This window comes from Chlamydotis macqueenii, chromosome 5 (genome assembly GCF_036417535.1).
Source record: "Chlamydotis macqueenii isolate bChlMac1 chromosome 5, bChlMac1.mat, whole genome shotgun sequence".
Lineage (NCBI taxonomy): Eukaryota > Metazoa > Chordata > Aves > Otidiformes > Otididae > Chlamydotis > Chlamydotis macqueenii.
In genome coordinates, this window is record NC_141560.1 from 25,474,925 (window position 1) to 25,502,845 (window position 27,921).

The 27,921-nt window shown below is 44.5% G+C and overlaps 1 protein-coding gene across 2 annotated transcripts in view; it reads right to left on the minus strand.

Moving 5' to 3' along the window:
• Positions 1-27,921, minus strand: part of ESRRB (estrogen related receptor beta) — a 102,295-nt gene that overhangs the window by 29,248 nt on the left and 45,126 nt on the right. For both annotated transcript variants that reach the window (XM_086748736.1, XM_086748735.1), the window contains exons 2-3: positions 12,459-12,868; positions 1,577-1,693 (exon numbers count right to left, since the gene is read on the minus strand). In XM_086748736.1, coding sequence (XP_086604862.1) covers positions 1,577-1,693; positions 12,459-12,855 — 514 coding nt within the window. In that variant the 5' untranslated portion in view covers positions 12,856-12,868. The remainder of the gene's footprint in view (positions 1-1,576; positions 1,694-12,458; positions 12,869-27,921) is intronic.

Here is a 27,921-nt window from a genome sequence, read left to right on the forward strand (position 1 = left end):
TCCAGACTGTGTCGAATGCCAGGATTTGGAAGCAGAGGATGCCCTGGACACACAGTCAGACATGCCAGTGCTGGCTCCTGTGACTCTGCTCCCCCAGCTTCCAGCTCCGAGAGGCTCATCTGCTTGGATGCAGGGCGGCACAGACACAGCCAGCCATCGAGCCTGGACCCGCGCTGCTGCTCTGCAGAGTGACTGGAGCCACATCAGGCCTTTAAAGTTGTTTTATGGGATTCGTATGAGCAGACTAGAGCACATTACCAATCCACGCTCCCACTAAAGCCAGTGTCACCAGCATGGAGTGGTGTGTGGGCAAGGGGATATATCCCCTCCTCAAACTACCATAAGCAGAGAAGCAGGTTTCCACTGGTTGCTCTCTGACTCGAAAAGTAGATACCTCCCTCCCTGCATTGAATCAATATTGTCTGAGACTACCACCTCTACACCCAGGTCAGGGAGGGCCAGACTACATAGGTCTGCATCTCCTCCCCTTGATAACTGGTGTGCTCTATAGCAGGAAAATATTTAACCACAGAAACTACACATCCATCATAGAATAGAATAGAGTTTAACATTTAATCTACATTCTTAACAACACTGGCTACCATCAACTTGCCTCTCAAGAAATGAGAGAGCCCTAGGGCAACGCATTACACACTCAAGCGATATTGTACAATTCAACACCTGTTGCTATAATGGTATGACCTGGAAGCAAGCTGCGTGCTGGCATCTTGGCTCCAGCATACAAGACTTGTGCAGACCATAGCCAGCTGCTGTTCCTTGTGGTTAAACTGAGGGGATGATGCTCTGCCAGGTACAGCAATGCAGAGGGTTACAGGCAATGCCTCTCCTTCCTTCCCCCTCCTCCCCTTGATGCCTCTCCCAGAGGGACCCAAGGGAAACAAATCTTTAAAGTCAATCCATAAGAATGTGTTTAATTGCCACTGAATTCCCTGTGGTTCACCTTGAATGGACAAGGATCCGGGAGGAGGGTAGGGGGGAGGAAAAGCAGCACAGGAGAGAAGCTGAACACTGCTCAGAGTGCTGAACAGATCAATAGGCTGAGCACAACACAGGTTGAGCATGCAAGGCAGGGGACCCACAGCTCCCAGACAAATCTGTGCTACCCACCATCTTCAGAAAGTCTCCTGAGTGGGAATATGGGCAGACCTTCACTTTACACTGTGACATAGCTCTGCATTAACTCCATCCTTCCCTTATGAAACCCAGCCAATCCAGTAATGATCATGCAAGAGCCTCTATAAAATGACCTAAGAGGTAAGAGCAACACCCTCCAGCCTGGGATTCCATTGGGAAAGGAAATAGTCTGATGCAGCCAGTTTCCAGTTATTTGTCAAATTTGCAAGTGCTAGAATTAATATCCTAGCATGAGGGTGCTGACCAGAACCACTCTCCTCTCTGGTCACTGCAAATTCTGACCCTTTTATAAAGCCTGTAGAAAGATACCTTCGTAAAGCCAGAGAGGGCATGTGTGTAGTTAGCGTAAGAGATCTTGCAAGGCCTGGAGTCCCAGGGGCTGTTGGGACAGAGAACAATTCTCAGTCTGACTCTGTCTTACCTTCTTTTAGCATCCCCACTTTGAGGCATTTCATGAAGCGACAGGCCTGACAGGACTTGCGCCTTCGTTTCGTGATCTCACATTCATTGGTGGCTGGGCAGCTGTATTCAATATTCCCTGCAATCAAACACAGAGATGGTCACCCAGGAACCACGTTCTCCCCACTCATCCAGGGACATGCTGTAGTGCCTAGATACTCCCACCACCATCAATCTCTATATGCTCTATGTTTGCTCACTTGTTTGCACACACACATACTCTGAGACCACAGCTGGCTCACGATGGCTCTTTAAGAGCCCAGCACTAATTATTAGAACATATTTCAGGAAAAAAAAAAAAGCAGTACTGCTCTAAGTATTGGGAGAAACCTGTCCATTCAAGGGGCTGACTACAATGCTGGCCTTTCACACACAATGTGTCCTCCAGGCATGTCATCACCCCTTGTCCTGCAGCCCTTATAACCTAGCCTGTTCCCTGAAGTCCAGGGCTGAGAGCGGGAGCAGTTCAGACATCGGTAGCATTCCCCTCGCTGCCAATCTTGCTCCATGTCTGTGGGATGGATGTCACCTGTCCTTTCTTGCCTTGCTTAGGGGACAAATGAGTTCAGAAATGGCATTTCCTCCTTTGCCTCCTCCTGCCAGCTGGCATACTACAGGCAGCAGGGAAGCAGTAGTCTGGATTAAAAAAGATGGGTAAGATGTCCTGTAAAATGAACACAGGCTTTCCATGCAAATCTTTCCAGTTTCACTTTATTAGTCTTTGTGCACTTGCTTCTCATCCCTCTGTACAGAGCATCACCATTTCTTTCCTTATTCCCTTTCATTTATGATCACCTCTAAACACCTCGCAACACTGCCTCCAAGACAAAATAAGGAAAGAAGCATCCCAAATTTATTTCTAGTCACACTGTATTTTATCATAAGCCAAGAATGTAACTGAAACACGGACGTGAAGGTCTGATAGGAGGATGTAAGTAGAATTATTCTGGATATATGTAATGCAACAATTATTTAATTCTAGAAGACAATAAACAGAAACAGCTGTTTCCATCCTGCCATTCATTTTGGAGGTGATGTTTCTGAAGAGGGCTATTCAGTGTTTGCTGTGGAGCCACCTAAGCCTAACAGTGACGCATTGACGACGACAATATATGTAAATCAGGGCAAATCCGGCAGCTCCAAAAAGGATTTCTAAGCTCTAGAGCTAGTTCAGAAGAATGGAAAAGTTGGTTTAATGGTTTAGAGCAAGAAACTGAGATTCAAGAGTTCAATCAGAGCTGTAGGGAGGAGTGTAGGAAAGAGCAGAGCGAACACACAGTACACTTTGTATACCATGAGATTAGAACTAGAGCTTACAATATAGTAGCACTAAGACAAGACTTGATTTTTTTTTGTTCCTACTTCTGCAATGGATTTCTACGTTACTGTGCAAGACCCTTCCTTTCTCTAAATCCCATACATACTAATCTCTGGGGGTGGTGATTAGACCTTGGAGCTCACCAAGCTATTGGAAAGCCCACTGGGAATCTGAGTGGAAAGAGAGCACAGATTAAAAAGGAAGAAAGCAACATTTGATTTATCTCACTATGCTTGGCCCATGCTGGGTGAAACCTCAGGAGCACAGAACCCCCAAAGTCTGCAGGTGATCTGCCTGCTAGTTATAAACCTTCTACTTCTTGCCTATTCTGCCACAAGACTTGCAACTTGCCCCTGAGTTCCAGCCCAGCCATTCCATTCCTCATCATTGCTCATCTGCCCCTAAAATGCAGTTTGTCTGCAGGAGCAGAGTGTGCTGCACAAGTTGCTTCCACTCAGACTGTATTTTGTCATTGTGCAGCACCGGAATTTCAATAATCAGCAATGTATCAAGGTTCTCAGAGAGCTGGAAATTGAGATTCAGGCTTGATCTCAAGGTAATAAATAAACTCCTGCTCCAGACATAGAGCTCCGGCACATGACAGACCCATGAGTACGGAGGCCCTGACCTCATGATCAGATACTTGCTGTGCCCCACGCAGGAAGGAACACAGCAGGAACCAACCTGAGATAAAACTCAAATGCAGTCTCACTTTGGAAGGTTTTGCCTTAGTTTCAATGCTCACCTTTCTCACCAAAGCCAGGATCAAAGCTCTGGAGAGATGTAAGATTTCATGTTTTGTGGTCCCAAGGCCAAAAGTTTGCCCCCTAACACAGAGACACTACACCAAAGGCACGGAGCCCGTATAGCAGCGACAGCCCTCATCCGGCAGCTCAAGGTCCCTCTACACTGTGGCAAGCAGATCCCCCAGCCTCCCCATGCCTCCAGCCCATGGACTCCTTTACAAGCAAAGTACCGGAAGTGGTCTACAAAACCTACATCACAGCTAAATGCGATAGTATCAGAGTAGGTACTGGTTGCCATATACACACTGTACATACAGCTTGAATAAGTAGTTCTCAAGGGCACTTCTGTACTGGGATCACAACTGCCAAAGGAGCAGAGCCAGAGGAGGGTGGGCACTCGGCAAGCTCCCCTGCCTGGATGGCAAAGCAGTGGCCACCACGTAGTGCAGTAGCCACGTGGTTTGCTGGTAAGCACAGGGGAAAAAACATGCCCAGAGCTGGTGGCACATTCCTGTCAGTGTGCCTTATTGCCTTGACATTCAACGCAGGCTCATGGGCCCTTTCTACACGCTCTGCCCAGTGTAAAGGAAGAAGACAGCAGCACTTGTGTCTCACAGCCCTCTCACAGCAAATGCTAGAGGTGAGGCCCAGTGTACTCTCTACACACAGGACAACGCTGCCAAAGTAAACAGTGTTTTATATCAGGCCACAAAATGTGCTCTGTGCTGCATGGACCAAGAGCTACAGCTGGGGGCAATACCTGCCGTGACTGCAGGAAGCAGGGACATCACCAGGCAAGGCACAATCAGCATTACCCAAGCAGAACTCATCCAAGAAAAACCATCATCTCCCAAACTTTAACAAAGTTCTCTGACTTCTTTCTTTTTTTTTTTTTTTTTTTTTTGTCTCTCAATTTCTTTTATGGGTCCTGGGGCTGGCTGCCAGCACAGTAAGCCGCTCACAGCTCCCTGTAATTTCTGTAAGTGCCCTGTGATAAAGTGATGAGATTAACTCATCGAAATTCCAGCAGCCTCCCCGCGGCTGGCGGTCACTCCACCAGCCCGGCTGCTGGCGTCGGGGGCTTGGATAGAGCTTCCCCTTCGCTGCAGCAGCTCGGGGTGCTGCAAGGCCCTGAAGAAGGGTTTTAGCACACACGGGTGCACATGGACAAGTCCGTATGCAAGTACAAAATTTGAGTCAAGTCTCCACATGTTGTGAACTGTTATGTGACCCAGAAGGAAAGGGCAGAAAATGGGATAATCTAACAGACAATGCCTTGCTTTGAACTGCTGCTTATTAGAATAGATTTCCTTGACTTAGACAATATTTACATTTGATCTGAAAAAACAGCTAGGATCTCACCAATGCCATAGCACAAGATTTATCTAAAAAAAGGCTTCAAAAAATCAAGTGGTGGGCAACCAGATCAGAGTTTCAATTTGTTCTAAGCCCTCATATGTCACCTTGAAGGGCAAATCACTTCCTCTCTGTGTCCTAGTTTTCTCGTCTGCAAAATGAAACAAGCACCAAACCCTACCTTCTGGGGAGATTGTGAGTCTTGACTCATTAAGGTTTAACTGCACTTTAAAGTCTTTAGATGAGAGATGCTAAGAAATGGCCAAGGACTATTAAAGTGATAGATCATGGGGGTTTTTTTTTTATGCAGGAGAACCGCAAAATTATGCTATTTTCTATAAAATTACACCTTTGACTGTTAAACAGTTTGGAACATAATTTCCAGTGCACACATAATAGCAGCACCTGAAAATTGCACACCAGAGCTTGGTCATTCAAGAGACCCCATAGTCAGCACGCCTTTCCAGAAGGGGCCAGACTGGGAAGAGAAGAATACCTCCCCGAGGCTTGGGAGCACAGTGAAGTCCCACTCAGCTTCTACTTCAGTTATGGATGGGGAGTTGAGCTCAGAATTAGTACAGCACTCAGAGCACAAGCTGCTCCCCGCTTACTGATCCTGCCTTTCCATAAAGCCTTTCTACAAGGAAACTCAGAAAAGATGAGATAGAAGTAGCCAAGAAAGTCTTTAAAGCTGAAACATTTTCAGCTTATGCTTTCTGAACAAAACACCCCATTTCCCCTCTTCTTCTGGTTTCTTCTTCATTGCTTTTCACCATCTTTCCCTCTCCTCTCCCTTCCTTGCGTACTCTCTCCTGGTCTGCACTGCTGCACACAGACTTATCTTTTTCTTTGGGTGACTCAGAGGGCCAGATGACTGCAGCTTTTCCTGAATTTCAGGGGAAAACCCAGATTCAGACATATCTGCTATTAAGTTCCAAATTCCATTCATTCAAGTCATGTCTTTCACCCTAGTGACACCCAAGACACAGCATGCTGCAGTTGTGACTGGCGGTGTGGTGCCACTCTCTGCCAGCCCCTTGGGACCAGAGGGCCGAGAGCAGGAATTCCCAGGCACATCCATCTCACACGTGCTGCAGCTCATGCATTTGTTGGCTTTTATCCCAATTTTTGTAATAATTGTTACACTGCCCTCACATGGTTTTTTGGGTTTTGGGTTTGGTTTTTCTTTGGTTGGTTAGCTGGGGTTTTTTTTTGTTTGGTTTTTGTTCGTTTGTTTTACAAGAACTGCTTGCAAAGTACCATAGGAAGGTCCCATCAGGCAGGCATTATAATGCCTGCATGGTACAGCTATGTCCACAACAGTCTGCAAGAGAAAGCAACCTGACTTCCATAAGCCACTAGCTCTGATGACACTTTCATTTCAGCGCTTACAAGCTTTTGTCCCAAATCCTTTTTATCTCTGATTCTGAAGGTAAACAGATCATTTGGGTGCATAAGTGAAAAGGGACCTGAGAACTGTAAAAAGGCCTTCAGTGAGTGCAGTGCCATACCAGCAATTCCTTTGCCCTCAGCAGGCACCAGTCTGACCTCCTGCACCAGGACAGCGAACACTGGTAATACGGATGGAATGAATTCTCTATTACCTTCCACTTAAATTAGCCTTTTTAACTGAGGCATCAGAGCCTAAGTCCTGATGTGAGGAGAGGTACTCTGTGAAAATCAGAGGAAAATCTCTCCAATGATCTGTGTGAGGCAGGAGGGTTTATTTCTAAGCCACAGTTTTCAAAGAAAGGGATTCAAACATTGGACCTATAAATCTGTATTTAGGCACTTGAATAAGTGACCTGATTTTCGGCATGGCTGTCCTATGCTTCCAGGGACGCATCCCTGATCTAGGTGCCTGAGTATATACAAGAATCAGTAGAGGCTCCTATTTTCTGAAAGAACAAAAAAACCCCACCAACGAACCCAAAAAACTCACAAAAAATCCCCAACACCAGAAACACAAACAAAAACCTCCCCACCCTAGTACACATGTTTATCACTTGCAGGAAAATGGGACTTTGGAAAATCAGGTGAGATAAGCCCTAGTGCTTGGAATAACTAAAATTTTACTTAATGTGGCTTATACAGTAAGAAAAACAGAGACGTGAGGACCAAGCCTTCAGAACTCTTGATGCTATGAGAGGAAAAGGGAGTAGCTACAGGTGTAGCACCAGCACTGTTGGCCTTCTCAGGGTCGCACACCTGGCTCCTGCTCAATGAAAGAGGACCTGGACATTTCACACAACCTCACTCAAATCAGCCTCCTGCTTGCATGAGGACAAAGGAGATGGGCCCTGGGGCTACTACTGGCACAAAGTTTGTCTGTAGGGTTCCTGACACACAAATACTTTACTGAAGTTCCACAGAAAAGATCCTTCTGCACAGAGTTCTCTGCACAGATGCACTGAGGCAAAAAGAAAACACAAGTTTAACAGAGCTGAGTTGCACTGGAGATGGTTTTCTGAAGCCAAGTGCTAGAGCTGTGAATAGCACGCAGCACTTGGGCACTAGATCCAGGGAATACTGCATTTTCCCTGCTTATGCTTCAAAAGTTTTCAGAAAGCTCAGAACATCTGTTTTTCGGCTGTGAACTCCCACCTGAGAAGTAGCAGGCACATTTCTTTGAGGACAGAAAGACAGGACAGTGCCTGGCTGCTGTCGCCGCTACTGCAGGACACAACCTCCTTTCTGCCATCTCACAGGCCCTTCACTGATTCTGTGGAAGGCAATGCTCTTCTGCTCAGGAAAGCAAGCAAACTCTCTCAACTGCTCCTCCCTTCCCAGGAGCCACTCTAACCACTGTAAAAACAACCAGGAAGCCCTAGAAAACTACAGGTTTTGTTACAAGCCTGTTATAAACCCCTACAAGTCTTCTGAGCTGCATTATCTGCATTTTAAGCCCCTTATTGGTGAAGGGGCATCCCAGCACAGCAGTTGTATTGCTACACTCAGAGTTTAAAGCTTGCAAGACTCAAGCAGGGAATCCACAGATGCAGATACTTTGCCCAATACATAACCTGCCTATTCAGAAGATGATGGTAAATGTGTCTCTTCTGTCTGACTCTCCAATAACTGGTTCTCCCCAATATCACTCCTTGCAAATCCTGTTGTATCACTTTATGGGTATGAGTTCCAAGCACGCAATGAGATGATTCACGAAGATGAGACAGGGAAATCTTAATGCAGTTTTATTTTGCTGAGCTTCAACCATAATTTTCACTATTTGAAGATGAAAAATAGATGAAGGGTAGTCATAGTCATGAATATGTTGACTAATAAAGGGCTGTTATTAGTTAATATTCAGAACAGGCAAAACTACTCACCAGCTGTAAAGACTGATGAACAAAAGTTAATGACAATATATTTGATTGATACATAATGCTCTATCTACTGAGTAAATTATTAAAAGAAAGAACAGAGTTAGATTAAGAATTTGTATCCCATAAGGAACCTTCATTTGCCTTTGTCCTAAATCTGGATGAAAGCACTAGTTAAGATTTCCATGGAATATAAAGGTTTAATTCAGAAACATCCAAAATACATTATCTTTCATGTAACACACCCATTCTGTTACATTCAACTAATATTAGTTTCAAATCATATCTCTCTTAAGCACCAATAGCAGCACACTTTAGCATGTCCGAAACTCAGATTCTCTCCTATCTTCTCTAGACTGCACCTTCCACAAAGTCCAGTGATGCCCATGGCACATGATTTTATGGAGGACATTTGAATCATGGAGGTAAATATAGACCACTGCTAGAATATAATGAGGACCCAAAGCACAGTTCCCACAAAGCAGTACAATGATAGAGAAACAGGATTAAAATTTCATCACACAGCCTAGCTGACCAAAAATACTTCAAGTTCAGAATTTCTGACTCTGCCTCAAAGCGTGGGAAGTCCAGCCCTGGGGTTCAAAAGAACATGTTCAGAGAGAAAGGCTTGTAGCCCAGTGGCGTGTGCTGTCATCTTGTCTCAGGTTTTCGTCTTTCCATCTCAAGCATTGCCAGTGCTGCAAAGCGGAAACCGCACACAGGTTTCCAGGCCTTGGTCCTTCCCTTGGGCCATGTAACACAACATGAGAGAGGTCATAGATGTGACCCTGCCATAACCTGTGGGAGAGGTTAGGATGCATTGTGTGATCCTGGCTTAGTTCAGCAAAACCAACCACTCCAATTCAGCTTGAAGTGAATCAGTGGTTTGGATTTTCCTGACTTCTTTTTCTCTCCTATCATCAAAAATTTCCTTGGGGAAATCTGACTTGGTAAAAATTCTGCCTTTCTCTGGAAAAATCCTACTGATGGAAAACTCCCACATAGCTATACCAGTGATCTCAGAGATAACCAGCCATGTCCATGTGGCTTTCAGCCTATCTTTTCCCCTATCTTGAAAAGCAACAGCCCTCATGCTGTCCAGGACAGCCTGGCCTCACCTGGCTAATGGGGAAAGTGAGTCGCACAGCTGTCAGACTCAAAGAAGGTCTGCAGCTTGGATCTCTGTTCTTCCCACTGCTGTGGGACATGCCTCAAGACATGCAGATTTTACATGAGCAGGTTTTACATGCAGCTAAAAAAAAATAGGCAGACTGGGGTCATTTGTAGCAGGGAAGGAGGATAGTTGGAGGGGCGACTTAGCATGAAGCTCTGCTTCATGATCAGAGGTATCTAGATAGGGCTGCAGGAGTCTAACAATCCAGGAAAGATTTAGAGCCATTTTATAGCAGCATGCACACCTATTACTTAACAAAGTTACCAAACGTAGGGCTACCAGGTTAAGTACTCTCATAATAGTAATTAGTTCTTCATCTTTCAATACTCAAGTAGAGAGAAGTGAAATGGCTGGTCCAAGACCACAAAAGCCTGATGATGAATTTACCTGCCAAATCCTGGGGTTGTAGCTCCATCTCTGTGATCAAACAATTGAGTCAACACCATCCCAGATACCAGAATCACGGCAAGTCTTTTGATACTAGCAGGGAATGCAACTGTATAACATACACATCTGCGTGCTTTCTGGACACTCCAGAATATTGATGATATTAGGCAGCCTGGATGATTATTTTTCCACTTCTTCAATTAGATGATTAACACATCTACTGAACGTAACAGAGTTGCAGGATGAACACCTTTTGGAAATGACTTTGCCACTTGATCTTTCAGGTGATCCTTAAACCCTTTCCCTCTGCATACCCAGGGCTGTGCTTGGATATCACATACATTGCAGCGGAGCCCTGGGAACAGTGCATTTTCTTGCCTGAACCAAACTCTGCAGCCCTATTTACTGCCCACTGCCCTGAGCTGAGCCTTCAGCTCCACGCCTGAAATTGCTCACCCGTTGGCACGGCACACTCAGCTGTCCCAATCTTGGGAACAGAAGCATTTTGGTACCTCAGTTGCTAGCCCAAGCTGACGACAGGTTGAGAGAAATCTCTGCTTATTCCTTTCCCCCATCTGTTACACATTAACAGGCAATCAATTAGGGAACCACAGGGAGAATAGGGCTGCACTGGGGAGAGGGGGTTGGAAGGAAGCACTCTCCCTTCTTGAGATTAAGTCAGCTGACATATCAGCCAGGCTGATATAGGCTCTAGTTACTGATGCACTGCATTATTTTCTTTTGATTTTCTCTGAAAACTCTTCAAAATTCCTAGGTCTTTTTCTCTCTCTCCAGGTTAGGCCTCTCTTCTGCCCTGCCACAGAGATGCTCCAGTATTGCTCCCAGGAGGGGTTAGTTTTTCAGTCTCTTCCTGTATAAGGAAATCCTAGGCCTTTACTTCAGGGTACTACCCTGTCCCACCTTTAACATCTGAATGTCCCAAAAAGAAACATTGGGAATGAGTCCAAGCGCTGGAGGAGGGACAGAGTCAGTGCTGACAGTCAGAAGTCCAAGTAAAACTTCAGATTCAATCATAGGAGATTCAACAATGACAAATGACAGAAACCCTGCAAGGGAGCAGGCCAATGCCCTGCAGATGGCCACGCTTTCTCCATGGCATAATAAGAGGAAGAGTCAGTGGGACAATACAGAATGATTATTTCCACAGTTGGACAATACTAAGGAGAGACATCTAGAATTTAAGAAATTAAGCTAGAAATAGTGAATTCTGCAGAAACCTGGGCTGAACTGCACCCTGTACTGCTCTGTCCACTCCAGAGCTGAACATCCCCAGTGGCAGAGTGTAATCAGGCCCATTCAGTGAACAAAAATAAAATGAGTGTTCTCCCCACATGTGCATTTCTTTCATTTCACACAAGACAAGGAAGTGCCAGTGTGGTGGACTGACCCCAACCAACGGCCAAGTACACACACAGCTGCTTGCTCACTGGACATCTGTCTCCAGTCAAATCAGCACAACTGGGTAAACTCAATACACTTTCCACTGGAAGGTGAATGATCCTGTCCTTTTTCCAGTTAGAGAGTGTAGGAAATAAAGGGAGTATCTGTGTGCCCAGGCATGTTTGCTCACATGGGGCCTGCTTGTCTAAGTACACACAAGCATCTATGGATACTGGAGCTGCCCTGGACACACTCCCGCTTTCAGCTATAGTGTTGTACCTGCATGCGTGCACATCTCCAGCATACCTTGGGCAGTCAGGACACAGCTGTACACCTCCTGTGTGAATTGTACATGCAGGAGCAATACACTACACTACAAATCATCTACACATACATGTACTGAGGTTTTTAAAATCACCTGAGGAATTTCTCATCTTTAGTAAGACTGACAAAAACTGGGTATCTCTATCTCCTTCAGTGCCAATTTTTTTTTTAATTTTCAAAGAAGCTGCATCTTAATGAAAAGGGCTGGTGAAGCTTGAAAAGGAGGAACACAGGACTGACTTTCATCCAAGTGTCCTGTCCAGCCCTGTGGTGAGGTCTGTACGGAGTTCATGGCCACAAACGAAGACTGGCAAGACAGAGGGAGAACCTCTCTACTTCTGTAATGCTGGAGCTTTCACCTCAAGGTGCAGACATCTCTAAAGAGGTGCTATATCTAGGCAGGGGCATCCATTCTTCAAATGGGCCTTAAAAACACCTTTAGAGTGCAAAGCATTTCCTTTCCAGTCCTCACTCCACTAGCAACTGCCTTATCAGGGTATCTGTGCCACTAGCAGAGGCAGGAAGATCCACTAGGTCAGACACCCAGTTCTGGCAGCCAGCCAGGCTAGGAACTCAGCAAAGGTTCCTACCACCACAAAGCCTAACTTCACGTCTAGGTTGATCTGGAAGGACCACAGTTGGGCAGGAGGAGAGATGAGGCATACAAAAGGATGAAGGGTTAGGTGCATTACGTTCACCCTCCCTTGCCGCCTTTTTATGTGACATGGAAACACAGCAGTCTCAATACTGTCTGGGGCCACCTCCCCTTTTTGCTATGGAGTGAATATCTCGGTTTCCCTCCCTTCCCACCATACCTTGAATAGTCCTCTTGAAGAAGGCTTTGCACGCCTCGCAGGAAGCCACGCCGTAGTGGTACCCAGAAGCAATGTCCCCACACACCAGGCACAGCCGCTTGGGGATTGCATTGAGCATGTACTCGCACTTGGTGGGTGACTCCTCCATGATGGCGCTGGCGCAGTCATCGTAACGCTTACGGCAGGACCCACTGCCAATCCCCGTGCCATTGAACATGGGTGGCGAGTCTAGGCCATTGGGGTGGCCACCCATGGTGATGCCGTAGCCACCGCTAGCATCGGAAGAGCCGCTTGGGCTGTGGTGGCTGATGGCGTCGATGCCAGAAGATGGGCTGGAGGGCTCGGTCTTGATGAAGGACCCACAGCTGGAGGAGAGGTGCCGCTCCTCTGTGGCCATTCTGCCGAGCAGCCTGCAGGGAGAGAGCAAAGGCACTCAGCAGCCTCCTGGCCAAACCCAGCTCCAGGCTGGTCAAAAGAGAGCCCTCCTTTTCCCACCTCAGTCCAACTCTAGTTGGCTCAGGCAGTTCAATGCCCCCCCCCGCCCCCCCCAGGTACTTCTCCTTCAGGAACTCACTAAGAACAGCCTGCCTGCTTCTCACAAACTCACACTAGAATAAAGTAAAAGCTTTTCATGTAGATCACAATTTCAGGCTGTTCACAGGCTGCAGTGCTGGGAAGTGGCATCAGTGCCAATGAGGCGCAGTCTACCCAGAGCACAATCTACTCCTGGGACAGGAGAAATGAGCTTGTCTGTGGCAGGCCAGATGAAAAAGATGTTTGGTTAGTTCAGGATGCGCTGCCCTGGCTCTAAACAAAAAAAGTTCACTAGCAGACTCTGCAGGAAGGACCTGCTCAGACTGGATTTTCATTTGTGATACAGAAGTTTTCAAATAATTTCCATGTTGGATTCCTTCCCCTCTACTTCAGTACCGTCACTAAAAGGGGAGCTTAGAAACTGAAGGAAAACTGTCTGATCAAAAGCTTCCTCCAGCTTACATCTTAATTTTTCTTCTATTTACTAATATAAGGCTTCTGCATGGAGACATTTCCCTCAAATTCCCACTTATTAGAGAGGGAGTTATGCTCTTAAGTATATGGAAAGGACTGTATCTTTACCAGATTTTCAAGCTTTTCTTACTTATTGTAGTCACAGATAGTCTTACTCCTTATATAGATTTTCAGTGGTTTTTTAGAACAATACTAGTTTTTATTGTATCTTACAGCAATGAGTTCCAGGGATTACTTGTGCGGTGTACGAACAAACAGAAAAATCCCTCTTTTATTTTCCCATACTGTATTTGCAGCCTTTCAGGCTCCCTGAACATCTCCTGACTCTCCTTCTCAGGAAATGTACTTTTTGCCATGTTCTCCTCATTCAGCTCTTCATTATCTATATAATTGTTCTTCACGTAGAAGTTTTTGTAGACCTCTTATCTGCTTCATCATCCATCTCTGAACTTCCTCTAGTCTGGCTATTTCTGGTCAGTCCAGAACAGAGTTCAATGAGCCAGCTCTTCAGCAGCATGAAACTGGCACTGCTCCATCACTTCTCCAGCTGAAGGTCTGGACAGTAGTCAAGACAAAGGCATGCCATCAATTACCTACTGACGTTACCATATTTTCAATGTTATTTTCAGCCTACCTATTATATAACTCCTTACATTATTTGATTTTTTTTGCCTCTTTAAATTAAAATCCAAGCTGTTATCATTTCTTCAACAGAGAATATCAGCAAGTTACTGCAAGCCTCAGATCTTTTCCTGAGTTGATACAGTTAATTTAGAATCCATTAAGATGTACGAAAAATCAAATTAATGCCTTCTGGTGTGCAATGTTTTGTAATCGTCAACAGTGTATTTCATCTACCACTGTGCTGTCCGTGCACCCAGCTTTATCGGGATCCTCTGGAGTTCTTCAGGCTTTCTTGCAAATTTGATGTCATCTGCAGAGCCTCACTGTTCACCCACTTCCCAGATCATTAACACATTGATCCAAGATCACAACACTGATCTTTGTGGGTGATTCACGTTAATCTTTATCATGCTGAAAACTGACTTCTTCTTTTCTGGGTAGGGTATGTCTACCTTCTCTTTTCTGTCTCAGACAATTTCTAATTGATAACAGTATTAACCTGAGAGGTTAAATTTTCCATTCTGCAAGATAAATTGTCACAGGCTTTTAAGAAAACCTAAATACATACATTTTCCTGATGATATGTCCAAAGAATTCTGACTGACGGGGGATGCTTGACTTTTCTTCTTGGAAGCTCTACTGGTTTAAAGTTACCATACCACGGTCATGTGAGTAATTTCTATTTCTATTTCAGTTTCAGCCTATTTACCTGGGACTTGTGGCAAGTCCTTCTGCCAAAAGGTCAAACCTGTCAGGAGACAGGACAAAGCTTTCTGTGATACAGCAAGGCTGGGGTGCATATGTATATATATCACATCTGTGTGTCTGTTGATATGAATGAACATGTTTGATATGCAGCAACTTCACAGTCCTGCATCCTTATGATCTCATTTGACCCAAGTATCTCCTGATTTTCCCTCCTCTGTTTCATCCTCAATGTTTGACCTCATCTCCTATCTCTGGGATCAATCAGCCAAGTTTGTTACTTGGCAAGACTGTTGACCTTGAGAGTATGGGCAGGCATCTCACGTTCCTCGGCTGCTTTGCCTGGTGTTACTTGAGACAAATCCAGAGTTCGGTCCCTCTCAGAGACAGTGTGATGAGTTGATGAATGCCCATGCTTTGACCAGAGAGTCACAGTGGACAAGAGGCCATGGAGCAGTTACAGGAATGCTGCAGGTGCATTCATCTTTAATCCCGCAGGGCACCTAGACAGATTGCAGATCTCCTGGTGTAATGCCAGCTGTGTGGAGGAAGATGAAGCTTTGATAGCTGGGACCAGATCTCAGCATCTTACAGCAAAGCTGAAAGCTGCTGGGCTGGCCAGATTCTGGAACCTTCCCCTCCCTGAGAAGTGTTTGTAACAAAAGCCTGAAGATCACTGGGCACGATATGAGATTAGGGTCAAAATGGAAGGCAAAACCACCATAAGCCACTGTTCTGCCCTGAAGAATTCCACAGTAAAAGGAGCTGGAGTTCTAATATTAAACGCAGACAAAGAACACCACTACAAGAAAGTCATGACACGGAGGTAAGCTGTACTGTCAGATTAGATTCAGTCAGCAGAGTTCAAATCCCAGCTTCTGTCTCTTAAAAGGCCCAAAATTCACAGAGGAGAGATCAGTCTCCTAGGACTAACTAACTTCTCAACTCACAAGCTCAATCAAGGAGCCTTCCTCCCCACGGCAGGCAAACAGTGACTGTTTGATGGCAAATCAAGGATAGCAGCAAACCCCCTACCATCCTCACAGCTGAGGACGCTCTTGCTCCCTTCCAGTCCTCACTGGAGGACAGTGATACACAGTGAGTTCTGGCTAGATCTGAACGCATGCATTAGAGGCAAAAGTCCTTAACAGCAAAACAGATCAAAGATCATAGTTAAGGTGACTCCAGTCATTCCAGAGCTTGTATTTTTCTTTTCCAGCCTCCGGAAGAACGTGCATAGTTGATTGTTGCTGGGAAGTACACACTGAATTGAGCCTCACCAGCTCTGACTTTCTGGAAGTCTCATGGAGATCCTGTGGTGATTTTTAAACAGATTCAGAGTGTCCTCTGGCAATGAAATACAACATCTTGAACTTCAAGAAGAACAGCTAAATGTTTTTTGCAAGGAGTTCAAAGTGATGAACAGCCATTTTGCTCAGCTCTAGTTACCTTAATAGGAATGTAAAACGAGAGAGACTTGATCCAACTCTCCTCCGTGCTGGCACAGGAAACTCCGTTACTATTTCTGTGCCCATGTAACAGGCTTAGAGGTTCTAAACATTTCGTTCTTTTCACCTTTCCTCATCACAGGTCATTCCCTCTAATCCCTTTAGCATCTTTGTGGATCTTCTCTGGATTTGTTCCAATTTGCCTGGGTCTATCTTGCACCAAGGTGCCCCAAATCACCGATGCCGCAGCACTACAGGGGAGAGTCACACTGGAAAGCACACAGCCGGGCAGGCATGTGGACTGAGAGAGCAGCAGCTTTGCCAGACACCAGGTTGCACATCAGCTCACATCATTTGATAGCTACTGTCTCACTGGGACCTCCCTGAACATAAGCTGCTTTTGCCACCATGCTCTGCACAGCATGAAATTTGGAGATTCTCCTTGTTCCTAAGTAGATCCAGTATCATCTTTAAACCACACACTGCTAATTGACATTTGTTTCGCCGAAGCCCGTTAATAATGCTCATTTTTTCAGCCTACCTCTTCTTTTTTCTACTCTGATTTTTTTCTAGTATCTTTCAGTTGTGTCAACTGTAAGTTTGAGAACTATTCCTTTTATGTTTCCCTCCAGGTCACCAATGAATATTTAAAACCAAAACCACTGCCCTTTTGGACACCACCATTGCAGAAGGATAAAGAACGTCTCTAACCCTTCTGTTTACACTCTGTCAGCTAATCCGCAATTCATTTCACAGGATTTGTATCAAAACCAATGTGATCTAATTTCCCTAATAAGATCTTGCATAGCTTTGTGTCAAAAGCCCATGCATGGTCCAGACACAGTCTATCCACTGCATTCCTTTTGCCCACTAATTATCTAATTGTATCAAGAAAGGTTATTTGCTGTTCTCCTGTTTCATAGACCCACTGCTGTTTATCACTAACAATGTTGTTAGCCTTTATGTGCCCATAACTGCGCTCGGACAAGCATGCTCTGATCTCAGTGATTCAGGATGTAAATACGCAGGTTGAGATAGCGCTTTAGGTTTTTATCCATTAGTGTTATCTCCCTCAGGTAGTGATGCTGGGTTACCTTTACAAAGTTTCTCCAATTCTGCTCTAGCCTTTAATCTTTTGCTATTTCTCTGTAATGGCTGGACTGCTTATGAGTTTAATGCTTTCTTGAGAAAAAACAGCAAATAAGAGAGGGAAAGACTGCTACATGGACAGGACCAGAAAGGGACAAAAGATTAATGTTATAAAATCAAGGCTGAAATACTGCCCCCATTTTTTTTTTTCTTTTAAACTTCAAGGATTACAAGTTTGGGATCCATGCAGTTATTTATTTATTGCACATCCTTTGATGTCATTTTTTTGCAGAAATAGTCACCTGTAGCTATGTTCACCTCTTTACCTCACTTCTGGATATGAAAATTACAGGAATTTAGTACTCTCTATCTACAAGCCTTCACCTGATTCAAGAGAAAACAAGACTCACCACTCACACTTGACTAGCAAGACAGTCAGAACAATATCTGTCTTTATAACAGAAGGTAACTTTTCCCCACCAGAAGAATTCTTTATTGGCTAAAGGTATCCACAATTCAGTAACTTAATTCCACCTAAGCATCTAAGTGCTGATGCAAACCCAAGTATTTGACCCTATACCTTCTCCATGCAGCATTCCCTATTCTAAACTGGATCAAGGAAAGTTTAGAGGCAACACTGCTGAGATTCTCTAGTGGCTGATCCTTATTACATGATCTCTGGTAGGAAAGGCAAGGATAGCTCAGTGCTATACTCTAGCTTCCTGAAGGAAGGTAACGAATGGGCCATGGAATTCTGCCATGTAGGCCAGTCTCTTCACAAATATTTTCTGATAAAATCACACACTCACCAACCCAACATGCTGGAGATTTCCAACTGTAAGAGACTGAAAATGTCATTACAAAGAGTGCTGAAATAGAGCTGTAGGACTAGTATCAGCTGAAGGAAGGGGAGAAAAAAAAGAACACTCAGGCCCTCCTTGGGCAAGTCCTTCTCTATTCTGGCCACAAGGAGAAATGTAAAAGATCAAAAATGGGCTTTTTTGGGGTGGGTGGTTCACACAGCTGGATGTGAATTCCAGACAGAATCAAATCTTGATTTTTTTAAAGTCCTCTAAGATCTACCATAAAATTGAAAACTCCTGCAGGTGAGATGCTTGTACAGCTTGGAACTTCCAGGTGCCCTATGGCTGTGCTTGTGGAACCGCACTTTAGTAACAAAGTCCACGAATACAGGAGTCCTCACAGCAGATTCAAGTTTTACTGATAACATCTGACAAAAGCACACTTTGGATTGCACAGGCACTTTTAAACCAATCATGAAAGACTAAAGAAGCTTTAATCAGCAGAAACACCAATGATTTAAACAGAGATAAAACATTCAACCTCTTCCCTGATACAGTCCTGTTTTTGCTATCAGTATTTGTTAGCCCAGATGACATAAACCTGCCCTGCATGTGTAAATGAGATGTGCATATCGTGCCATGATGCCATTTGGGCAACACAGACTTTGTCTCCTTTGTGGGCCATGTGAGAGAGCTCTGCAACCCACAGCTGGCTGACAAACAATACAGATCAGCTTCTCAAACACCGCCTGCAACCCCAGTAAAACAAGCCAAATTTTGTCAGGTGGTTTTTTTTAGATACAGGAGACCAAAATAAATAATGTTTTCCAAGCGGCAGGCTAGACGTGACAGCTGCAATAACAGCCAGTGTAATTTTAGGTCACATATGCAAAGAGTTAATGTCATGGAGCCGAGATGCCCACACCTGTTGGGCGACCCGCTCTTACCATGGACAGCTCACACACAGGCTCCCACCCCACCCCACCCCTGCGAGGACACCCACCACGCTGCCAGGGAGGCGAGGGGTCAGCACGCACACTGGTTCCCCTGCTCGATATGGACTTCAAATGAAAGAGATATCACCTACAGACTCCTCATCTTTATTGACAGCTCCACACGACAGTCCAAGAATCGGAGACCTGCCAATGTGCCGCTTTACTCCGGCACAGTGTGTAACTGTGGATAACTCAGCCACACCAGCCACTCTCCAGGAAGCTGTTCTGGGCTTACTCTGTTGTACAGGAACAGATCTTGGTCCCAGGGCAAGCTACATTTCTCTCTGCGGGTAAGCAAGAGCTTGGGTAGTACGTAGGTGATGGGCATGATGATAAACATAAATTGCCAAGTTACCACTGGGTAGGCTTTAGAAGTTTTTTTTTTTGTTTAAATGACAGCATTTTGCATTGCTGTAAGGAACAAGAGGGTCAGAACCTCAGGTCAATCTAAATATTTTTCTCTAGACTGCAGATATGATTTCTAAGACTTCTGTCGTGTTTGCTAGCGGCAGCTCCCTTTGGCTTGTGTGCGTTATGCTTCTATTACACAGAATATGGCAAACCCCAGACAGCTTCTTTGCAAGGCATTTCTCCATAACGCGCCCACACAAATCCTGCATACTTGCCTTTGGAACACACATAAATGATAACTTAGCAAAAGGCCCACGAGCTTGCTCTCTAATCTAGAGTGGAAAGCACTGCATGACTTCTACTTCATAGCATGAATACCAACCTGTAGTTCCCAAACCTGGACTGCCAGGTTGTAAGAAGGTTGAACTGTCAGCATTTTATTCTAAAATAGCTACACCACCCTAATTCCCATTACAATCTTTTTCTGTTGCTTTTGGCTTTGCTGTGCATCTGGAGCTGGCTTATTTTGTAAAAATGCATCACACTTGGCCTGCCTTTCCTCCTTGCCATCAAGAGAGACACTGATTATTTTATTTGCTGTATAGTCTGATGGTGGGTCTGGGGAAGAACTTTTGAGTCAGGAGGCTGAAGAAGCTAAAATGAAAATACGTAAGGAAGCCAGCAAAGTCCCACAACTCCCCAGCTGCAAGAGCCTATCTAGAGACTGTCTCCAGGGGTCACAGTTCCCCTGGTATTACTGAAGAGAACTGGATTGTATGAGACCTGCTGAAATGTGTTGCTGGATGAGATCAGTTTGCCATGTAGAGTGGAGGAATACATTCCTTGCACAGCAGGGGAGATGAAGGCCAAAGCTGGACTCTTCTGCATGCTAAGGAGATGGAGGTAGCAAGTGTTCATATCCTGGCTCTTACACAAATAGTATTTGCTTGTCTAATGCCCAGGAGATATTTTATCCCTTTGACCCATTGCATAACCAGAGCCCAGTTACATATCAGTAGATCTTCTCTAGCCCAAGTTAGCTCACGCTGATGAAAGCTGCTGCAGCAAACTGTCTGGAGACTGCTTAATAAATCAAAAAGGCTTCTCACGGGCAGAAGACATTATGGATTTCCTCCTAGCCTTCATCTCTCTCCCCATTCTTGTAATTTCTCTTCACCCTTAGGACGACACTCTTGTTAGTAAATGGTAAGAAGTATTACACAGATGAAGAGACAATTAATCTGGAGGTGTGACATATATTATCAGTTCACTCTCTTATTAACACATCTCCTTAGAAGGTACCTTGCCCTCTGATGTACTAATTGCACTCTGTCTAAACTGAATTGCTTTAGCGCTTGAGCTAATGCTTCCTGCTTATACTTACTGTTGATAGCACAGTAAAACAAGGACCAGGACTGACTTGCTGTTCACTCTTTATCCAAATCTTAACATGACCCTGTTTCCTCCCATGTTATCATTCTGTGTTTCACATTTCCAGGCTGTCTGTACCTCTCCCCTGACTATTTCTATATCTATAAGACTGCTCACACCAGTTGGACAATTTTTCCTGCATAGAGCAAAGCTGCAACTCAATCCCTGTTGAAATGCTCAGCTAGACCTTCATTTCTTCTTGAACGTCTTTCTTTATACTCTGCCTATCTAGGGCACCTATAATCTATATCTCTCTTAGTATCTTCAGTGTCCTTCAGACACTGCGAATGAGACCCATACAACAACATATTCAGTGAAGCACACTTCAAATACTTGTACATCAGAATCTCGCTTCCACCTTTTCAGCTGAGCAAGGAAAGGAAAACTTCCAGCATTACCATTCATATCATATTTATTTTTGCATCCTAGCCTGATCCCTCATCTCACACAGACTTTTTCTTTCACTCAGTACCCTCTTGGCATTTCTAAGAGAAAATTGCCACCAGTGCAAATTCTTCAGCCGGCAGTTCCTTACATTTCAAGATATCCATTGAAGATACCCCTCCCTTCAACCTTGCCAACCATGATGAACTATGGCAGGAAAAAAAAAAAAGAGACCCAGAGGTACTGCTTAATTCCTCTAAATGTTTGAGGAAGGAGTCAGGATGGGAGATACCTACAAGTCAAGGACATCATCCTAGAAACAAATGTGAAGAGAGACTTAAGAATTAACATTGGGGACTCTAGGTTTATTCAGACAAAATCTGAACTTGTGTGTTCTCCAACCTGGATGCATTCAGGAATTCTCTGAGTTTGACCTGTTAATATTTTTTTGGAGGGTTTCTGTTTCTTACACTTCAAAATTTGCAGTTGTCTCTGTCTCTTTCTCCCACCCTTGCCAAGAAAATCTAGACAGAATAGATGGGCTTTGCCCACGTTCCACTTGTAGCTCTCAGAAAAATCTATAATTAAGCATCTCATCATTAGAAACATTACTCAAAACCAGACAGATTCTGAAAAACCGACTGAAATTAGTTTCACATAAATTACAGCATGGAAAATAACAATGGGCAATTAGTGCTTTTCAGTTTGAAATCTTTTTTATCCCTGACTCTCCAGAAAGCATTTCTAAGATGATACAGTAGCAAAGCAAGATAAGAGTGTGAGAGCAAACACTGGATCTGGCACAGGGGAGATGTCCCAGAACCACTGGAGAAGTGTGGGAGTAGGAGCGAGTTGGGCTGTTGGCGAAGATGAAGGCACAAGAGAACTGCATGGGGTCAAAGACAGACAAGAAACCTGTGCTACACAGTGAGGCTGAGATACAGCACCTGAATAAGCAGAGAAAGGGAGTACGTGACAGAGGTAACTGTAGACCAGGCTCCTCTCAAGCTAATGAACACCACAGGTTTCAGGATGATACTTAGGTGACACACAGAAACACCTAGTTTCCCTCTGCACACCTTAGACTGCTGTAACATACAGGATTATCTTTAGCTACCTATTTAAGATAACCTCCAGGTTCAGTTTTGCTGAGCCTTCAAAACCCCACCTTTGCTAGGTACTTAGCAGATCTCTTAACCACACACTGCATATATTAAGTAGCCAGTTGTAGCTGACCCAAATTCCAGCTCCAAACCCTAATAACTCTTTCTAAATCCACTGCAGTCATCCAGCTTCCAGACTGTTTGTCCCCATTTCCTTTGACTGACAAAGTAGCTTCCAGTCTACTCCAGCCCCACCCGAGGCCCCAGTGTCCTGCTTTCTTACTTGCCTGAACCATGAAGTGTAGAACATGGCCAACGAACCACTCTTCAGACAGAAAACTGTGTAACAGAACAAACACATTTTTTACCCAACACTCTGCATAAGTTGCACATTAATTTCTCTAGACTAAAAAAAAAAAAACAAACAACCCACTCCAAACAAATTCTAAAGCAAAATACTTTTAAATTACCTCAATTTTCCTCCCAAATTGGCATCACTATTTGAAAATTTAACTAAATGCGATCACAAAAAACCCACAAAAAAGATTCCTTTCTGTCATGGTGAACAGATTCTCTCCTCATCCCAGGAAGTTTTCACTTTTCCTTGCTATTATTTTGGGACATGGAAAAAAAAACAAAACAACAAACCAAGCTTGCAAGATCTTCAACCTCAGTTTCACCTCCTGTTCCCTGTCTTTACCAACCCTACTAATGGATGAGCAGAAGCCAACAGACAGACAGACACACCACAGCTGACAGGCAGTCAGGCACCCACAAAGAAGCTATAGAGCTGCTTCTACACTTTCATACAGTACCTTTCTGAGACAGGCTTAAGAGTTACATAGCTTTATTCCGTAGGGTAGCTGTGTATAGCAGGTATGCATACGTATAATAAATTTATCATGCACGTACACGCAAACTCCTTCCTCACACACACCCTCCCACATCTCTCCTTTCCTCATTATGTGGATGCACCTAGATACCATTCCAGCACTTTGCTGCAGAAGCCAAACTATGACTTCATCTTTCTATATCATCGCTGTGAGCGTTCAGACCTTTACAGCAAACATAATGCATGAAAGCAAAAACAAACAATCAAAAAACCCCTGCCTAACCAAGTGACATCATCCCCAGTCTGCACCTCGAGTCACAGCCCTGCGTCTATCAGAGCACAAGAGGAAGAAGACCTCTGATGATTTTACATATGTCTGCACTCTGTCTGATCTCATATTTAGGAACTGCTTGTTCTCTGTCCAGAGGTCTGGCACCCCTCGCAGACGCTACTAGGAGGGGGGCTGCCCTCTTCAAAGAAGGGACTCAAGAAGAAGCAAGTTTCAGCAGCCGATGGCCCAGTGTGACCCAACCCAAACCAGCCCACTCTGCCGGCATGTCCTCCCCGCTGCGCTTGTTCCCTTTGCCCTTGGAATGCTATCACTTATTATCACGCTGACTTCTCCAGATGGGGCATTTTGGCTATTGATCTGATAAATAAACAGCCTGCTCGCTCGATCAAAATGTTATTTTGCATTTCAATTACTGTTCACTAATGCAACCTTCATCCCGCCAAGAGCGCTGCTGGCAATGACACTCGACCTGGCACAGGCGTTTGCAAGCAAATTCGGCAGTGCCTGCTGCAAGCACCTAACGGGATTACCAACCTCCATTAGATGCACAGAAAGGGAAGGAGATGGGCAGACAGTACTGGGCTGAAGGGGAACAGACGTGTGCGGAACAGAAGGTGCAAGCAACCTGGACAAGGGGTAGGGATAGGCAGAAGCACAAATCCGTTTACAACACAGCTTTGCCAGATATTTTGACAGCAGGAAGTCTTGGAAGCTAAAGATGTTCCCTCCAGTGGACATCCCCGACAGCTCACAGCAGACAGACTGAGCTCTCTGTGCGTGAGCCATGCAAGAGTTCAGAGCAATGAGAAATGGAAATCAATGTCTGGTGACAAGCCAGCAGCGAGCACTGCAAACCCATCAGGGCAAACAGGGTCATACCATAAGCAGGTTCCGGAGTCCAGCTCTGCTGGGTTTCTATAGGTCCTAGAGCTGGAAGCAGGATCCTGTGTGTAAAAACCTGCAGGGAGGAAACCCTCTTAGCCCATGCCAGATTCTTCAGCACAGTGGGAAACGTGATTGCCTTTGGAGAATCTGGTGGTGATACAGAAAGAAAGGGGCATCCAGAGGTGTTGGTAAGAGATGGATCTTTGGCAGGTGTTGTTCCCTATTAATTCAGCACCCTGCTTACATCACGGAATCCTTTGCCAAATCTCCAAAATGGTTTCACTCAAACCCTGCCTACAATAAGAAACACAGCACAAGTAGCAAGCCACTGAGCGGCCACCAGCAGCGAGGTCAGGCATGACCATATGCTTATGAGACGGCTTCTAGTCCCAAGCTCTTCTTGTCACGTGATGTACTTCACCAAGTTTTGCACCAGACTCCTACTGCATGATGCAGAATGCACCTTCTCCCCTTTTCTTTTTCCTACCTAAATTCCTAAATAAAATGTAACACATATCACAAAATGACACAATCATTTACCAATACACGGTCAGTGCTTTCACCACCCCCTGGCACAGTGTGTCTGTGTTGGACTTAGTTCCCAGGTGACCACGTAATATAGTCAAGAAAATGCATTTCTTGCAATTTCCAGAGATCTTTGACAAAGATCTTTTACCAGACATGGTAAAATTTCTGCCATTTCATTACCAGACAGCATCCAGAGTGAAACTGCCAGTCACCCATGAGTTAAAAATAAACAAACCTGAGTAACACCCTGATATTACATAAATGAAATGCTAAGTATAACACACTGAATGAGATCAATGTGATGCATAAAGACAGGATCTATAACTCCACACACTCACACTTCATCTGCTCTGTGTGCCCAGCCTCTCAGTTCCCTCTGCCCTTGGCAAACTAAGCCTGTGTCCCACATCCATCTCTCTCTGGCCAGGTCTATGCTGTAGACCTTGCTCTCCCAGACCTGTCTCTGTGCCCATCCTTTCTCTTGGGAGCAGAGTTTCTGGGAGCCATTCTACACCTAGATCACATCTCTCCCCAGCCAGCTAGGGATCCATTCCTCAAACACAGCCTAAGGACCCATCTACATGTCCTAGTCACTGGCTCTGTACTTCTGAAAGTCCAATGTACTGCCCTTAAAGTGCAGCCAAAATGTCTCAAAGTCTAATTCCAGCCTCAGCACTAATCTTCCTGTAGACTTCAGCAAGTCATTGCAGCTCTCCAAGACACAGCTTTCCCAACTGAAAAGTACGGATATGGTCCTGACCGAGCTACCTCTCCAGAACATCGCAAGAATTAATTAGTAACTATGACTGAAAGAGTGAATGTGCAGATGAGTGTGCTAAACAGAAAAATGGACAGATAAGCCCTGTACTCACATGATGGCCTATGCTCAAGATTATCTGCAGAATTTGAACCTTTCTTTAGCACTACAGCTCAGAGATTTGCCTGTGTAAGTAGTGTGAGCAGTTAGCATTTTCCTGCATGCAAGCTAGCCAGAGGAATAAAACACTGGCTTCACAAATCTGCTAACCAATTCTAACCTCCTCCTACATCTGACTGTACTTTAAAACCAGTCTTCTGTGACCCAGTCTACACAATAACCTTACCTCTAAGACTGACTAATCCTACCTCCATCTCCCTAGGTGCTATTTCACACACCAACCGTCTCCTGACCACACCTCCATACAAACCATTTTTCCATTCTCCAGTTACAATTCACTACAAGTTTTTCCAATAAAAATCAATGTTGTTTAAAAATGCTATTCTGTTCCATTACAGAACTAAGTCAATTTTGGCAATATTTTGTACTGTAAGATTTCCAAAACAACTCTAAAGAAAACAAGATGTTTAATTTTGCTTTGTTCCTAGCACTTTGTTTAGCCTGTCATGTGCTGCCTCATGTGTTCTTTGACTGACCAATCGTTCATTGTTTCAAGAACAGAATGAAACAAAATACTGGAAGTTTCCTCGAAATAAACTTTATTGGAATTTCCACTCTGCTTAAAATTTCAGATTGCAGCCAGATTTGGGATGAAATAACATTTTGAAACAACAAATATTCTGAGAAACAAGATTCTAATTTTCATGAAGTTCCACTCCCTGTATCTTCCACACAGTCCTCTGCTTGTGTTTCACTCGGCAGGTCTCTCTTCTCTCTTTACATGCATTCAGAAACATGTATATTCTAATGTACACAGAACATTTTGACTCTTCATGCTACCCTGTTTAGCCAGGCAGCATACAGAGAAACATACTGGCAAACAAACTGCATCTAAATCATCTGAAAAGCTGGAACTCTACATAAAAGTTCCAGAAATTCAAGAGTGCCATGAAAGCTGTGCCATCAACTCATATAAAATGGCTACCCTATATTACACAGTACCTTTACATGGTAGGGATTAACCATGTGTCAAGGAGCATTCCACAACCAAAAATCAACCCCACTGTTTTGAAAGCTGAGTGCTCCTGAAGAAACCCCGCTCTGCTTTTCCATCTGGTGCCATTTAAGCTTTACCCCACTCCTTCTGCACCACAATGAACTCATCGCTGGCGTGTGATCAGAAGCTCTGAAACCCTGACTCCCTATCAACTTTAAAAAATTGACCTGGACATTTCATCCACGTTCATGTGAGCTTGAATGAAACTTCTTTCTCATTCTCTCATGGCAAGGAGTGCTACTTTTTAGCACCTCTGTGAGCCACAAAACCACACTTCATTTTACAAACTGCTGAGGAAAAATAGTTGGAATTGAATATAAATATCTTACCTGCTACCTGAACCCTATCCAGCATTTTGTAGCTACAGTGGAAATAAATCACAAAGAGTTGGGACAGTATCCTATCTCTTCACTGAAGTCTTGATCCAACTACTATTGAAATTAAATCGTGATTTCTATTGATCTGAACAGGAACTGGACCTCAGAATCTGAACAGTGATCTGAACACTGAACACTGCAGCTATCCCATGCCCTTCAATGGATTTCTGGAGACTTGTCTTCTAGTGTTAAACTACACCTTCTTGAAACACACTTTTATTTCAGATCTTCCTTGGAAGGAAAGCAAGATGAACAAGTCTTTCCTGTTAGAGAGCTTTCTCAGAAATCCTCACTTGCACTAATAAATACTCTGCTCCTGCCAGTTACACTGCACAGATTGATGGCCCTACCCTACCCAACCACCGCAAATCATGGGGTACAGTGAATCCGTTCACACATCTCCATCTCAGGTGACATTCACTGGCCTGAGCATCCCTTGGAAGCCACTTCGGTGCCATCTGTGATAGGCTTGTCCACCCTGTGTACTTCACTTCAGAGAAGAAATCCAGCAGCAAGAGGCTCCTTAAAAAGATTTCTCTAATAGAGATTCATTTATTTCCTTGGATTCATCCTCAGCAGACAAACAGCCCAAGCTCTAGGTGACTCTGACAACTGTCCTGCTTGCAAAATGGAGGGGCAATTTTCTCACTTCCCACCTTCCCACCCTGGAAATA